Source organism: Macrobrachium nipponense, chromosome 16, assembly GCF_015104395.2.
Source record: "Macrobrachium nipponense isolate FS-2020 chromosome 16, ASM1510439v2, whole genome shotgun sequence".
In the NCBI taxonomy this organism is placed as follows: Eukaryota; Metazoa; Arthropoda; class Malacostraca; order Decapoda; family Palaemonidae; genus Macrobrachium; species Macrobrachium nipponense.
Genome location: NC_087209.1, coordinates 52,599,385 through 52,617,118, shown reverse-complemented (window position 1 = coordinate 52,617,118; position 17,734 = coordinate 52,599,385). Strand labels below are relative to the sequence as shown.

The 17,734-nt window shown below is 33.5% G+C and overlaps 1 protein-coding gene across 1 annotated transcript in view; it reads right to left on the bottom strand.

Annotated features, from left to right (window-relative positions):
- Positions 1–4,892: 4,892 nt before the first annotated feature.
- The window catches only part of LOC135195688 (peroxidasin-like), a 470,655-nt gene continuing 457,813 nt past the window's right edge, over positions 4,893–17,734 (bottom strand). The window contains 6 exon segments of the mRNA XM_064222083.1: positions 4,893–5,190; positions 8,449–8,577; positions 8,682–8,862; positions 9,194–9,398; positions 10,911–11,122; positions 14,937–15,054. Of these exon segments, the coding sequence (XP_064078153.1) occupies positions 5,098–5,190; positions 8,449–8,577; positions 8,682–8,862; positions 9,194–9,398; positions 10,911–11,122; positions 14,937–15,054 (938 nt within the window). The 3' untranslated portion in view covers positions 4,893–5,097.

Sequence of the window (17,734 nt, the reverse complement as noted above, 5' to 3'; positions counted from 1 at the left end):
AAATAAGCCCTTTTACATAGTTAGGCTATTGTAATATTGGAGTTTGTGAGAATTAATTAGGCATAGACTTAGACTGAATAATTTTAAACAAAGGCTTATATAATTATGATGGGGCGTAGTAATAAATTTAGTCGAAATTAGGTCTGTCTGTTTACTTAGCATTACTATTCGGGATTAGTTTACTTTAATTTTGCTTTAACCGGGTCGGAACTTAATTGAATTCTGGGACCAAACTGAACTATCCTGGGAATTTTATGGCCTTGGTTTGATTTATTCATAGTCCTATTTAGATCAATTGCATTTACCTGAATTACTTTTACCGGAATTTAACTAGCCTACTTAAGCTTACCAAGCAATTATTAATCCTTTGGATTTTCTGGCACAAGTCTGAAAACCCGTTAGGCGCACGGAAGAATTGTGTGCTTAACAGCCCATTTTATACCATTTACTAAATTACTACTAGAGAACACTCAGTGGAAGTAATTACCCTTGTAATTTTGTAGAGTATATTCCTTCGATCTTCCCACTGAGCGAAACAAATTTCCCACAAGCCCCTTACATTGGGGAACAAACACAGTCCACAACTTACAACGTTCTGTACCAAACTGCATTATCTTAAAGTTGTCAACTTGTCACTTTGTATCTCTACTTCCTTTCTGACAACAGCATCTTCAGTTTACTTAGAATACAACTGGCAGATACTTAAATGTGTGTTTTTTTTTTTCTTTTTTTTTTTTTGCAAAATGATGTAAGGAATGCAAATAAGGTATTTCACAATATTTTGAAAACTGATATTGAAATCATTCTTATGCTCCTACTTTCGACAATGAACAATTTTTTCTATGAGCACGGAAATCGTTCTTATTTCTTCCTTTGTGTTTACTATCAGACTTACTTTATAGCTTTCTCCATATCTTTCATATCTACTTCCTTTCAGCCTAATCTGTAAATATGTAACTGGATAAAAAAAACTGACTGCCCAAACAAAATTCACTTGTAATGATAAAGAGAATCACTGGAAGATCTCCAAATGTGTCTTTAATTGCCCTTCGTTTTCAGATGAAACATCAACATTGTTCAAATGAACTATCTGTAACATCCTTGATACATTTGTGAGTTGCTGTCCTTCACAAGGAAGCTTTATATATTTCATCTAAAACAAGTAAGATGTGAAATTTTTGACAGATCTTTACTACTACTATTAATTCAATCAACGTGAAAAACTGTTTTAATCATATATTACTTGAAGAACTTTTGCACAGTTAATTATGAATCTCTGAACATGAAATTAGTTTTCACTCTAAGTGAAGAAAGTAAACTTCAGGCTGCAACTAGCATTCTCTTGATTTGGGTAGATATTTGGTTTGAATTTGGCTAAGTACAACCTATCCTTCATTTTTACTTGGCATAACTTTTTTTTACACTACGCTCTAGTTTTGACCATATCTCTCTACCATCTATCAAAATATCTAGTAATCCTGCATTTTTTAAAACTTGGGTTTCTTTTATTAAATACTGTTAGAACCAGACGTCTATTACTATATGAATCTAGGAGATTACTCCATTAGTTTACAGTTCTATGATGATTTTCTTTTAGGAACATTTTAAGTTTAAGCTCTTATGAAGGCCAATTACCTATGTGATATAAATGTGGTTTAATTGAATGGAGGTAAGGTCTCTTTTAAATCATCTTTAACTTTAATTCACTGGATTAATTTGAGTTAGATTGAAAATGCAATATACATCTCTCTTGTTGTACTATATATAAAAAAATCATGATTAATCATCTTTCCTGATTAAAAGAATGTACACAGGACATGGAAATTAAATTTTTCATACCACCAAACTCATCATAAATCAAGTTATATAGTCATATCAGTGGATAAAGAATGAAGTTAAGGTTGTAAACATTTATTTTCAATATGTATACAGCAAGTTTTTGCAAGTCTTCTATAAAAAATCTGACAAAACACCATTCACATGACAGATTCTTCATAACACAATACATACTGTATTTACAAGCAGACTGCGTAGCAACATAATTATTATATGCTCTCTAGCAAAAATAGTAGCAATTTTTGCACAATGAATGCAAGTTTGCATATCAATGAACAATACACATAGCAGTGGTTTACTTAGTATCCTATCCTTTCAACAGACCTCCAGATACAGACAATGTAGGTATTTATTAAATATTCGAGGAAACTGTTTCATTTACTTATAATCTGTTGAATTAAAATAGTATGTTCTTTTCATTGTTTGATAAACAAACAAAGGATAAGTATACAATCGTTCTATTCTTGCCTATAAATTTCACATTTGCAGGATATATTCACAAGTTACCAGTAATTGTTGTAGTACAGTTACAATATTTCTGTAAGTCATAACAGCAGAACAAAATCTAACTACTATACTAAACAATACAACGGGTGTTTGTTTTGATGATACCGTCAGTAATAAGTCAGTTATACATTTCAGAGAAAATATTTTCCCGATTTAAGTACTGTGCAAATCTTGAAATATTGCAAACTACAATGCTACGTATACAAAGTTCCCAGTCTTATAGTTGTGCATAATCATACAAATAGCCACTTCTTTAGCTGAAACTATAAAGTACACATCTCCATTCATGGTCATTACACAAATTTCCAGATGAAACTACTTTATAACACAATTAAAACCACTTACATACCCTGAAGTTGTAAGGAAGGAAACATTATATTAATAAATGATGTCTTAATTATTTTTAGTTGAAAAATGATATCAATCATAAGTAATGATGTAACATGTATAATTTGCACCATTTAATAAACCTATATAGAGAATTACAACCATACCAACGGATATCACCTGCAATTCTAGGAAAGAAAAACTAAATAAGCAATACACACAAACATAAAACATTCATACTTACAGTCATTTTTGATAAAAAATATATGAAATATCTCTGAGCAAAACATACCTTGGCTCAAGAATAAAGACTTTCGTAGAATTTGTGTTGTAAGCAAGGAAAAAAAACATCTTTAAAACGTAAAGTTTTCCAAGTACTGTAGTTATTTGTGCCATTCCATTGGAGAGAAGTCTTCACCATTTCATAAATTTGTAATCTATTTTTTGTGTCATAATTATACATGTATATCACTAAAACCAGAAAAATAAATCAATTTCTCACCAAAAAATTTTATTCACGGATACTATTCATTTATTAAAGCTAATGCACAGATAATAATAGCAATGCTACATCTTTTAAAATAAGAAAAAAATGAAAGCTCTGAAATCCTTGTGATCCAGCAGTTAGCAAACTTCTGTAAGATGAACAATACAGAAGGATGAGTCTCTTTCCAAGAAATTGTAAGTATGAGCTTTAGAAACATCCAATGCCTCAAAATCTTGGCTGAAAAAGAGATCAGTACATGACTAAAATTTAAATCAGAGCTGCAAAGATGATCACTTATGATCTGAAACTGGCTAGTATTCAGCTGGGATGTTGGTAAAACCAAACAATTTTGTGTACAATACTTTACATTTAATGGTGAAGCCAAATTAACTTCATAATTTTATACTGTAACATTAACATTTTACATTTTGAAGTAAAGCAGGATCACATTACATTTGCAAATACTGTACTTTATTTGTGAAAAATATGTCATTACAATTACAGTTTTGTTTCATACATCCTTTGACACCATAAGATATAAAAATGTAGTTACATAAAAGCTTTAGATAAAAAGTCTCCAAACTGTAATGTGTAAATATCAATGCATAGAAAATACCTTAAAATAAAGTTATAAAGGCAAAGCAAATACCTTGAGATAAAAGTGCCAAAATGAAAACATCTAGGTATAAAACTAAAAAATACTTACGTCATGTTTAAAAGACATTACCTTTGCCAGATACATAAAACAATAAGGGGGAAATAGAAACAAATGCAACAAGTTTCCACTTCTTCCAAAATTTATATTCTCGAGAATTAATACAAAGTTAGCTTTCTCAGAGATATTTCAGATACACACGACACTTACATTTTCAAGCAAAATATCTTATAAAAAAAATGTGATGCTTTCAGAAGTTTTAGAAACTTACTGCTGTTCCTTACATCACAATGTTGAAATTCTTAAAACGTTACTGGCAGTGAATGACATTGTGAATGAAATAAATAAAATACTGTAAATAATTCATATACCATATAATAGCACCATATTAGTAATGCTAGAGTAGAGTGGAAAGCAGAGCAATGTTTTAGTTTTTTCAGCATACAAAGTACATTTTAATTAGTCATTATCAACAAAAGATGCGATTCTGCCTAACAGAACAAAATCAAATTCCTACTGACTAGTATAAAAGCCCAAGCAAGGCAAATGCTAGGATGCTTATTTAACAACTGTTTAATTTCAGCAAGTATGGATAAACTAGATGAGGATATATAAAAAGAGAAAAGTTATGTAAAACATTGTGTCTAAATCTAGTTTACCCATAAAAGCCATAGAATCAGTCCAGTCTGGCAAAAGATAATAATGCAAAATACTCTCATCAAGAATCAGTGATATGAATACTCTACAGTGGAAGCTAAAAGCATAACAAAAAAGTTCACAAGAATTACAATTTTTTTGTGAATACACTATACACTATTAACAAATCTTGAGTTTTTAGCCTAACACACATAGCTGTATTAAATAATTTGCTGGAACAGACACACTTCCTTAAGACATTATTTCTAGCATACTTACATTAAAGATCACAGACATTTTTAAACCAAAGTTTGTTTTCCTATGTTATCATAGTGTCAAATTTCTCATTGCAATTGATTGACAAAAATGTCCTGGGGAGAAAAAATTACTTTTGCATATATATATATATATATATAATATATATATATATATATATATTATATATATATATATATATATATATATATATAGAATAATTTCTCAAGTACTGCAACTTCTTTCATTTCTACGTGCCTCACATGTCACTGTCAGCTCAAATACAATATTTAAATTACCAATAAAGGTCTTTAATGAATCTCTTTAGCAAAAATATGTGTTGTAACATATGCATCAGTCATTTCAAATGTACTACCATTAACTAATTTTTACATCAGCATTTTGCACAGCATTCCCCTTCTGGTACTACTGGATTAATGCATGTCAACCGAGGGCAAGTAAGTACACGACATCGCACTTTTCCTCTCTGAAAAATTATTATTATCAATTACTACTATTAATTTGGGTACAGACTACAGAATTAAACAATCTACCATTGATATCAAATGTGAACGAGAAAAGAATATTCAAAGTTCTAAATATCAAAAAATAATTATCAGTTGTATAGAAATAAGATTCAAGATAACATGAAATAGGCCATTTGATTAGGTTGAGATTTTATATCCTATTTTTAAAATTGTAATAAAGATAAAAACTGACAACACCACTCAAAACTGCACATTTAATAACAGTTCAGGGTAAACCTTAAGGCATTTCTTATGTTTTCCTAATTAAGAAACCTAATCAAAAATACTGTTGAGTAGTAATTGCAAAAACTTTGGGTTTGTCACTTAATATTCATTTCTTCCATAGTCTGAATTGGAAGGATGGAAGGACAGAAATACTCTACTATGGTTAACTTTGAGGATAAAATAACCCATAAAAAGAGTACCAGCCCATTGTCTTTCATGGAATCTTTGAAAGTGAACTTAAATGGCATTTAAACTACTATGAGATTCAGGGCCTCTGTAACACAGTTTTTTCGCAATAACTTTTTATCTATGCATTTCATAAATATAACGCTTATTCAGAATACATATTATATCAACACATAAATTTTGAGTGTATTCTGCACTACGTAGGTTGAATAAATTTGGTACTTATAATGAAAAAGTGACCTTTTTTGAAGACGGGCCAACTTACTCAGAGAAAAGGTTTCGAACGCACTCGTTACGTAACTTATGACATCATTTCTTCCCTCTTTCTCGATGGATGATTGGCTATACGTAACGAAGGCTAAACCTCTGGCAACAATGACATACAAATTTAAATACAAGCAAAGCAGTACACCTTTATGAACTCTGGAACCTCCCCACTGATAATTGTCATAATGAACAAACCAACAAAATATGTTAATAAATACAAAAACACTTCGATTATTAGTCTAACTCCCAAAATAAGTTTCCAAAGAAATTACAGTCTACTTTATAGGTCACAATCAGATTGACAAGATGTAGGGAATAGTTGGTAATTACCAAAAACATAGTAGACAAGCTTGATTTGATAACTGCTATATCCAATGTCAAGCAATTTTTATTTATTGGCTATCTACCTATTTACTGAAAAAAAAAATAGCCGGTACCGTATATTGGCTTTAAACCTTCACCAATAATTATCGTCAGAATGGTGACTTCAGAGGCTCCACCCACTTTCGCCTCGTTATAATTCAGGATAACACTGAAGGCTACCATGGGCATTATTGGATTAGAAAATTTAACTTCTGGCTATAAAAACTAATTTCTCGAGTAGTTGTAAGAAGTGCTAAATGATCCTCAAGGATCCCAGCAGTTAGTCTAAACGTTTAATTCATGTATATTACTGCTATACTGTTGCGGCACTACTGCTACAGTAGTATTACTACGCTAGCACTGATACCCCACCCACATCTATGTATCGTTCCGCCATTCATAAAGTCTTTGGGTTTCAGAGCCGATGGCATTTCTGTCTGGTGGATGGGTGGGGCAACATTTAGTCAAAAGGTGTTTGTTTACCTTGCTTACGTAATGAATGTTTTTCGACTCTTGGCTCGTAATCATTGGCCATGGCGTCGGCTAGATCATTTTTACTCTATAAAAATTAAAACTATCGGGTTTAGGTTATTGATAATGCTGACAAAATTTGTGTGTGGTTGTAAAATATACATATGTCAACTTTCAGCTACATCCGATGCTTTGACAAGGAGCAAAGTCCAAAAAACCGTGTTACAGAGACCCTGAATCTCATAGTAGTTAAATAAAATCACTACTTTAGAGAAATACCATAAGAGAAACATATCCTGCAGTTATGACCTAAATGAAGAAACTCTAATGCCCATGGGGAGGGGGCTATGAGACTTTGTAGTGAAAAGCATATCCAAAAATGGAAGAAATCAAGAAGCTACTAGTCATTAGAGACAAAGATGATAACCAAATTCATATAAGAAATGTCGTTGCAAGTGGTTGCACTCCTGAATGTATGGGGTTGAGGTTGATTGTAATAAGAGTAGAAGAGTAGAAGAGGTTAGTGTAGAGTTAAGAATACTTGTAAGAGTAACTGTTGAGGATGTAAGAATGACTGTTAAGAAGATAAAGAAGTGGAAAAAGCCCATAAGTTAATGGCATTACAAAGTAAATGTTACTGTATAATGGTAAGTGCCATTGAGTGGGATGATCTAGGTCCGCTATGTATGTGTGGATGAGGAAGGGGTTCTGTAGGAATAGGTGAGAGGGCATAACAGAGAGGAATCAGATATGCAATCGTATCTGTATGGTATCCTAGTAGGTATCACTGCACACACAACTTCGATTTCTCCCCTTCCCCCTCCATCAGTGATCACATTTAATCCCTCCTAGATGGGCCCAAGGAGATGCACATTACATTAGGCAGGCAGAGTCATGATGAGAGATGATAACCTCCTTATGGGAGTGTAACTAGTCAACTACTGAAACTGTAGGTCAATGCTTAGTCCAATTCAGACACCGGGAGAATAAAAGAAGAGGAATCAGGTATGTAACTGCATATGCAAGGCATTGTAGCACGTAACACTGCATCCCTATCCACACTGCTAAGTGCCTAACTATGATTTCACCTTGGTCCATTGGGGGGAGGATGAAATATATCCACTCACTACTGTGGGGCAGGGAGGGGTGATATCATAGTTAGTGGGGCAGTGGTACCCAATATGATACTACAAATAAAGTTACAGCTGGTTCTTCTCCTCTCATTTCTCTGTGATTGAATGACTAAGTATCGGCCTGCTTCAGTAGTCAGTAGTTGGTTGAATCCTAAAGGAAGGAGGCTATCATACAGAGATAGTGTTACTTTTATACCAGGGAAAATATATAGTAGGGGTTCAATTTAGAAAATAAGACAGGTGACAGAACGAGTGATAGGACAAGAAAAGTGTCAGTTTGGACAAGAAGGAAGGTGTGTGGATCAAGAATTGACTACAAAACAATTTAAAAGTAACATAAAAAGGCTGAATGTGGCAACCATGGATCTAGGGAAAGCGTATGACTAGAATAATAGGAAAGCAACATAAAGATTGTTGAGGATATATATCACAGAAGTATTTGAAAGTAATTAAAAGTGTTTATCATGTTCCCCTTATCTGATGTAAAGTCAACTTTACTCAATACCCTGTTCTCTGTAAAACTAACTAAAGAAATGGTGCACACTTAAAATTTCACAGGCAGTGAACACTTACCCGACATCTACAAGAAGTGCATGGATCTTTTTTCCAGATTTCCCTCTGTCTGCGTTCTCTACCGTCTTCATCTTTGCATATCTTTTTTTTCCGAATATTGCCATCACACATTTTTTCCAATGTATCAACCTGTTAAAGAAACATAATTAGTTACATACAATGTAGTTGGCAAATACTGCATAAATTTTATTGCGCTTATATACAATACAAAAATGCAGATACAGAGAACATACCTTTTTGTTCAGCTCCATAACTGTTTTTGAGAGTTGCTCAACCAAGACCTCAATACCCTCTATTCGTTGTTCAGTCATGTCTTGTTCGTAAGTTCCAAAATCATCAACAATGATTTCTTCATCTTCACTTTCATTAGAAGAGTCTTCAGACAAGAGTCCATTAAAGCTGTAAGAATGTTGGCTGCAAAAATAAAAAAAATGGTATTAAAGTATATACTATGAGATATTTAGTATTCTATATTGTACTGTACTAAACCTTCTGACTGCATAGGTTATGACTGAATTACTGTAAAAAAAAAAAAACGAAGATAATCAACATCAACTGCAGTGCTGACCGTCACCATGCATTCTCCCAAGAAGCATTACTTGCAACAATTTTTACTGGTTTCTAAATAGTGTTATATAAAATACCAACTAAATAAACTACAACAATCAGAGAAACTATGTAATTTGATAAATGAATTGCAAACTGAATATAGCATAAAGTACAAACTTCGTTAACAAACACATACTAAGAACTCTCTGATGTAACGGAGGAATTCCTTGGATTGTATTTAAAAGTTCTAGGTGAAGAATACTCCGGAAAGATAATTTGTTCATCGTCATCAATACCCATTAATTCATGTTCCCTGTCTTCAACATGGGTAAAGTCTGTCTGCCGTCGAAAACGAACACCAGGATCTGACAGTCGGTGAAAATTTCCCGAGTTACGACAATCTAATATCAGAAAAGACAAAATCAGAAACTGTGTAAGTATATAGGTGCCTGCAACAAAAGAAACAAAATATAAAATAAATAGCATCATGATATGTCATATCACTGCACATATTCCCATTTAAATATTGTTTGACTGAGAAGTTCTATATCCAAAATGACTGGATTACTGCACAAAAGTCCTTTGTTAATTAACACCTTAATACATCAAATGATTCTGCACAAGACTGTAACTGAACGATGAAATAGGTAGAAAGGTATGTTTATATAAAAGGACATCTTGGTAGTAATCCTGTTGGGAAGACAAGAAGTCCCCTTAGATGTCCTCAAGGTTGTTCCATGAGGATCCTATGCATAACAAAATATATCAAGACATCTATGGAAACCTATCATACATAATAGGGTAGCATAGCATTATTGCTGCTTTGCACTTGATACACTGCTAGCATCAAGAGACTCATGTTTCTTCAACATTCCCAAATAACCAACCAATACCTCTTTGGTAACCATCACTAGAGCCTAACAGAAACTCTTCCCACATATTTACAGCATCAAGTTACACCTACTATAAATGGTCATCATTTCTCAAAATTATTTGGCGACAGCACTTTGAAGCTACACTATATAAATTTAAGACTCCATTTTTAATCCAATATGATTTAGCTATTTGTCCCACTCCAGTGAAAGTTGTCATCTATACCTTTAGCAGTGCCTTTTTCCCATAGTCCCATTCAAAGTTGTCACCATTGCAAGAGTGCTCATTTGTCCTACTTTCCTTATTTGTTATTACAAAAATGGCTTCATCATTGAGGTTGAATTAGTTCTATATGAAAATCGAATCTTTCAAAAGAAATTATTAAGCTTCCTGAAGTTACAGATGATAATAAAGCCACGGACTTTCGACAGTGTTGAGTAACATTGCTAACACACTTCAGACTGGTGTGATCTGCATTCCTTTGCGCTACTCAGTTACATGAAGAAATGAAGATGACCAAGATGGCGATCTTGCCTGTCCTGGACTACAACTGCAGCATCTCATTGGCAAAATAACTTGCTTGATATAGGTTGGTGTACTCATGAGTCACTTTACTATTTGTATTAAAAAATGCCATTTTTTTACGGCATCCCTGACTATGCCACCTAACAATGGCCATTTTCTTCATCTTGCAAACACTATCTTTATAAATGAAGGGTTCCTGTCATTTCCCTGCCTTATGTATGTACATCAAATATTTATATCCCACTCTGAAAGATTTCTGTGGCTGCCAATATGCTTAATGCTATGTAATTTTCTCATGATCATTAAATAAATATGATCAGTAAACAATCATTTGAGTATCAACAAAATTATGTCTAAAAACATTTATAATGCCCGACTAAAACTTACCAAACTCGGATGCAATTTTCATAAAAGTAATAATATAAAATTTTGACTCAACGATCCCACATTGCATTAAAATATCTAGTCTTACGTAGAAAATACTCATAGAAACTGAATGTTATCTAATCCTTTACCTGAGCAACATTCTTTCCACATGCGCAGGTCAACAATCGGTACATCACTGCATGGTATAAAAGCTGGAGTCTGCTCTCTTGGCAACACAAATACATCTGGTGTCACATCATTGATCTCATCACCATTATCGCACAACACTCGGCCTAAAGTAATTTGTCTTATTTGTGCCAGTTGCTCCGAAGTGAACACAGATGGACTCTCGTACCAAAATCTATAAAAGGAAAGAAAACCACCAGGAGTAACCAGATGGCAAATTAAAACATTATTATCATATATATGACTGAATATGGCATATACCCCTATTTCCCCAGTCTTTATATTATTCACCTTATCGCAATCTACATATACAAGTCTGAAGAAATTTCCATACAAGAGTTCTTAGATCAAAAAATTTTTCTGTCTAATAAGAAAATTTAAATCCTTTAAAATATAATAACAGAATTATAAATGATGCCTACTTAATAGGATCATCTCTACACACATGAAAATACATTATATCAGAACACAGCATCCTATTTATTTCTTCATTCAACATATCACTTTGAAATCGTAATTAAAGTTTGAATCTATTCTTAAGAATTACAGCTCATTGTGATGAAAAGTCTTTTAAAGTTTGATTTCAGCTTATTTGTGCTCTCTAGTTTCCGGTGTGTTGAAGTATGCTCAAGATTTCCTTCCTCCACTATTCGTTAGGTTTCTGTCTAAAATAAGAACCACACTTTATAAAGTAAGTGTCATTCGGTCATTAGCCTACACTAGACAAGTAATATAATACCTGAACAACTTGTAATTTTAATTTTTCTGAAATCCGAGATATTTATAAAATTATACACTTTGTATATTGCCACCTTACTTCTCTCATTTTTGTTACCCAGCTGTCAAGCACAGCTACTATTACTTCTTTTGCATTTCCCACCACATACCTCTTGTTCACTTCTGCTTATTGGAGCAAAAGTGAGTCTAGGTAAACGATTAAACCCATTGTATATATTTCTTTATTTGATGTCATGTAGGTCAAATATGTATCGGGATTCAACCTTTCTAGCACTGATCCTGGTGGCTGATAAGCTTTGCTCTTTATAACCTTAACGATATAAAACAAATTACTAAACAGATGAGTTAATCCACAACTTTGAAACAACATCCTCTATCTTCAACCTATGGCTCTTTTACATCACTATATTGTATATGATAATTCGTGCTTTTGTATCCTTACATAACTCAGGTATCTTTTCCCATCCAAACCTTGGTTTCTCTATGACTGTATATCTAGATAGAGGTTATACAAGGCTCACTTGGAATCTTGCCATGTTTTGAATTCCAATGCCACTAACGAAGCAGGGGATCTATGCAAAATCAAACTGTTTAGTCCTAAGATTTCATTTTTCTCTTCAGCAAAATCAATTAACAAAACAAGCAAATCTGGATTTCTCTTTCATTAACAGGTGATCTACAATCCTATATCATTCATTTGGTCATCCTATCTAGGAGTTCGGCATATGACCTAGATAGCTGAACTCCTTGCTTATGGTTTTACTCCCTCTCTAAAATATTGTCAAACTTTTATCAAGTAATTTTAAGTTTGAAGTAATTTACACCATTGCATCTGTCTCTTTCCTGACATTCAGTTCATTGGTGTCCTTCAAGGGTCTATTCTTACCCATAAACTGTTGTTTTATTTCATAAGTAATTTCTTCAAGTCTTTTCTTGCCCTACTGATTCACATGAAAATTATTGTACTCTTCAGTATCTGCCTTCCTCTCCTCACCAACACAAAATTATTCTCAATACATATCACTTAACTTTATGTAATGTTTATAATGTAGACGTTGAAGGCATTTCTGAATGGAGGCCAAATAAACTGCCTTTTTGTCAATAACCAGGAATTTTCTTTCCATCTCATACCCTTACTGCCTCGCAAACAATGAATATTAAGTTAGAAACTAACGTCCTGATATACCAGGAGTATTGGGATAGAAATGAATAATTTCATAAACTGAAAGGGTCATATGATGGATCAGACTATTTCTGTTTATTAAAAAGTGCGTGTGCTTTCCAATTTCCTCATATATTTCTTCACTAAACAGCAGCTTAGTATCTATCCTTGTATGAAAATGGGTTCTTGTACACTATATTGCTTGATAGATCTAAAATAAAGGCTTTCTGTCAAAGAGGTATCTTGACTAGTATTTCTAACTTGAATTTACCTCATACCTAATGGGAGGTTGCTGATTTTGCTTTGAGTGCTCTCCCCAAGAGTCACTTGATTGTTTGCCACATTCACTTAACCCGTCCTTGTAGAACATGAAAAGTACCATGATCTGACACATACAATGTAAAAGTCATAAATTCAAGTCATTCATTTCGACCAGTCCTCCAAAAACCAACTTTAAATATTTAACATATTTTGACTTTTTTCAATATTTTCCAACTTCAAAATTTAGTGTATTGTGACTTTTTCAGTATTTCTCAAATTCAAAATCTAACATTTTCTGCCTTTTTCAGTACGTACATCGCAAAACACTTTACCTTGCCTCTTCTCAAGCATTGGCTCTGTAGATACTCGAAGGGTGCTCATTAATATAACGACTCTTCTAGAAACACCAAACTTATGTTGGATAGCCACCATGACTGTTTTGTTCTCTTAAAGTACATAAAGGCTAGCAATGGGGATGACGTTTGTGAAGTAGAACAACTGACTTGGATTCTGGTTATAAATGCGAGGTTATAGGCCAGGTTTCAATGCATTAGTACCAAAAATAAAAATAAAATAAAGAAATATATGCAATACTAAATCTAATGATTCAATATAAAATCGATTAAGAAAATATGCAAGGAATGGAAAGCCCTCATGTAGGGATCATGGTGGAACTGATACAATATGCAACTTTAAACTCGCCCTCCAGGACTGCCACATAACTGGGGAGCGGAGTTATGAAGAATTTACAATGAAAAGGCAGAAATACAGAGAAAAAGTATAGTATTGAGAAAAAAAAGGCATTTTCCTGATAATTCACCAAGCTTATTATATATAATAATAGTAAACTATCATGTTAATTTAGTAACAGTGGTAATAGAAGAAGTCTCTCTCTCTCTCTCTCGTCTCTCTCTCTCTCTCTCTGCGAATGATAAAAATTATACAATAGAAAACTTCAACGAAAATGTGGAACGACTAAGCCAATTCAACTATATTCAACATTTTAATTAACATTTTACAATTTTCTTTTGACACTGATACAGGAATCTTTACAGAGGTAAGATGAAAATGAGGCAGTGATTTCAATTTTCTTAGAACTTGGTTCATTTTGCATATGTTGTAGATCAATACCTGATGCTTCAACTTGCCAATAGTGTTACTTTTTTAATCCGTTAGGATCTGCCTTAGGACATAAGAAAACAATTTAAAACGAAATAATTGTGGAATGTAATACTAAAGACTCCATAATGACACGTTACCGAAAATTACAACTATATAAATTTTTTACCGTAGAAATATAAAGAAAAATAATCAACTAAAAACTATATACATAAAATTCTATGATTCCTATTTGACAAAGATTGTGTTGCTGATCTTCATACATTTGCCACTAAGCTTATTTTACCCTGCATCTTGGAAAGGAACATGGTGATTGCTCCCTTAGCTTAAAAGCACTTGTTCATAGAAAATTTGCTATTCTTTAAACTTTAACTTGAGGTCTGATCCTTTGAACTGTCTCCCATATCACCTTAGCAATGCTTACCATTACCCTATAGAATATATAGTTCTAGCATAAACTAGAGTAATTTCTATTTTGAGTGCTGCTACTCCCTATAAATACATCTTGCTGGACTTGATATGAGGACTAATGATCTTTTGAGCATTATTCATTTACTATACGAATAAGTGCTCGTAAATTGCAAAAGAAATTTCTGAAGATAAAATTCATCATTGCCTACTCTTATCACACATTTATGGCAAATATCTTTTAAAAAATAAGACTAACTTAAGCCTCTAGAGTAAATGGAACTGAAGATTGTAATCTTACCTGTCACCATCACGTAATTTTCTAAATTGCTCTACAAGTAAGCAAAGGAATGTTGGCCCCACTCGTGCTCCATCAAGACGATCTTCTAATAATCCTCCAACCCACACATCAACATTACCTACAAAATGTATGGAAAAATGCTTCCTGAATCCCTAATACGTGAGTTGTGGAAAGGAAAATATATATTAAAAACTCCAGTTACTTCTTAACAAACAGTAAAATAGAAGCTATGTTTTCTGGCCATCTGTACTTGTTGACATCATACGCAACAGGTTTTGAATTTTCCTATCAGGATTTAACATACAGTGCCAGACAGCATGCGGTTTTCTTCTCAAAGCTTTTTCAAATATTGTACAGTAGTTTCGAAGATTAGTGAGATGAGATATATTGATGACAGAATGACTAAACAAAAGAGCTATCAAAATATGACGAAACGATTTTACAGCTCGAGCAAGAAATGATAAGAGAGGATTATGGTACTGGCAATCAAACCAGCAGGTCAATAGGTCGGTGAGTGGAGCCTTTGCAGGAATAGCAAAAACCAGCTGAATAATACTTAGGCCACCAATGAAAGTAATACAAAAAGATTTAAAATTTCAAAGGAAAACTACAGCTCAGATATGGTGTACTTTATTCATGATTATTTTATCTTGAAGAGGCACATAACGCTATTTCTGAACACCAATCTCGGCAGTAATTTTACGTAATTCATTATTATATATACCTTAATATTTACTTAAATTCTGTGGCACAACTGACTGGAAATGCAACTGATTTTGAGAATTTCATAAAGAAGCTAAATAGAAAAGGAAGATGAAGAGAAAATGACTGAAGAACAGTACAATGGAGATTTACTATTAACAGTCCCATGCTGGAAGATTTTCACTAGAAAGAAGGAAAAAATGCAAAGACATTAAGACACTCCGCACTTTCCTACAGTGTACTGACGCAACAGCAGCAAGGAATAAGCAACTTTTTTGGATCTAAAGCTTTCTTTACAATTATGTTTGAAGATGTGAATAAAGAAAAGAAAACGCTAACAACATCAAGTCACCATCAGAATTAGCAATAAAAGCTATACAATGCAGGAGTTATAACTAAACTGATCTCGAACAATGGCAGTAGAACTGCCATTAACAGGACTGGAAAATAATGTAGAAAATTAGGGGATCCTTCTTGAAATACATTAAATTCTTATGACCCACTTCCAAGAATATTTAGTAGTCGCCTTACATTCTCCAGAACTTTAATTTATAAGTGACTTATGTAAGAATCCTATTATATACACTAATGATTTTTTAAAAACTTGCTGTGAAACTCCACATACAGTCTTCTTCTACTTCTTTCTCTTCAGCTTTTCCCATCCTTATATAGGGCCGCTGTCTTCTCCATCTTCTGCGATCATGCACCATTACCTCTCTCACGTTCCTCTCCAGCATGTCCAAACCATTGCAATTGTCTCTGTTGCAGCTTCTTTGATACTTCTATAACTTTCACCGTCCCTCTTATGAAGTCATTCCTTATCCTGTCTCTCCTTGTCACTCCGCACATACAACGGAACATTCTCATTTCTGCCACTTCCATCCTTCTCTTCTGTGCTTTCTTCAAGGGCCATGTTTCACAACTGTACATCAACGCAGGTCTAACAATGCTCTTGTACATTTTTCCCTTCAGCTTTACATTAAATCTTTTGTCACATAGCACACCTGATGTTTTCCTCCAATTGCAAAAAGCTGATTGTATTATGTGGTTAACTTCCTCATTCATCCCTCCACAATCAGTGACACACAACCCAAAGTATTTGAAGGATGTAGCTTTTTTTTACTTCTTTTTGTTCTAAGTTGATGCTTCCCCCTTGGTCTCCTCCATTCATCCACATATATTCAGCTTTTGTTCTGCTTATCTTTAGGCCTCTGTCCTCCAACGCACTTCTCCACAACTCCAATTTCCTGCCTGCTTCTTCCTTACTGGCGGTTACTAACACTATGTCATCTGCAAAGAGTACACTCCAAGGCACCTGATCTTTCACTCCAGTCACTATCACATACATTACCTGTGTTGTTGCTTCTCTATAAATATCATTTACAATCCTCACATATTTTTCTGAGACACCTTTTCCCCGATGCACCTCCAGACTTCTTGCCTAGGCACTTGATCATATGCTTTCTCAAGATCTATAAATACTTGTTGTAGTTCCTTTCCTTTTTCTCTATATTTTTCCATGTCTTCTCACAATACAAAGATGGCATCTGTTGTTCCTTTTCCTGGCATGAACCCAAACAGTTCTTCACTTATAGATGTTTCATCCCTTAGCCTTGCCTCTATTATTCTTTCATAAATTTTCAAGGTATGAGCCATCAGTTTCATGCCGTGATAGTTGTCACAATCTTGGACATCGCCTTTATCTTTGTAAATGGGGACTAACAGGCTGTTTCTCCAGTACTAGTATATATATCACAGAGAAGTTGGAAACTGGACTTGCTAATTGCTAAGTTGATCCACTAATCTGCTCTTTACTTCAGCGTATGATCAAAAACAAAATCATTGTAAATCAAAGACCATCTTACTAACCATCACAAGTAGAGAACCTCAATGCAGTTATGGGAAAAATTATCAAAAAACGAAAGAATATTGTATTGTATTTCTACAGATTAATAAATAAGCAAAAACAATTAATTACTTCTTGTACCATTATAGATGTTACTATAATCTAGGATTTTTTTTCTTTGGCCTCTTATTCTATACTATGCATATATAAAGGCAAAATTTTCGTTTCAGGGTAAAGTAAGCAAGGTAAT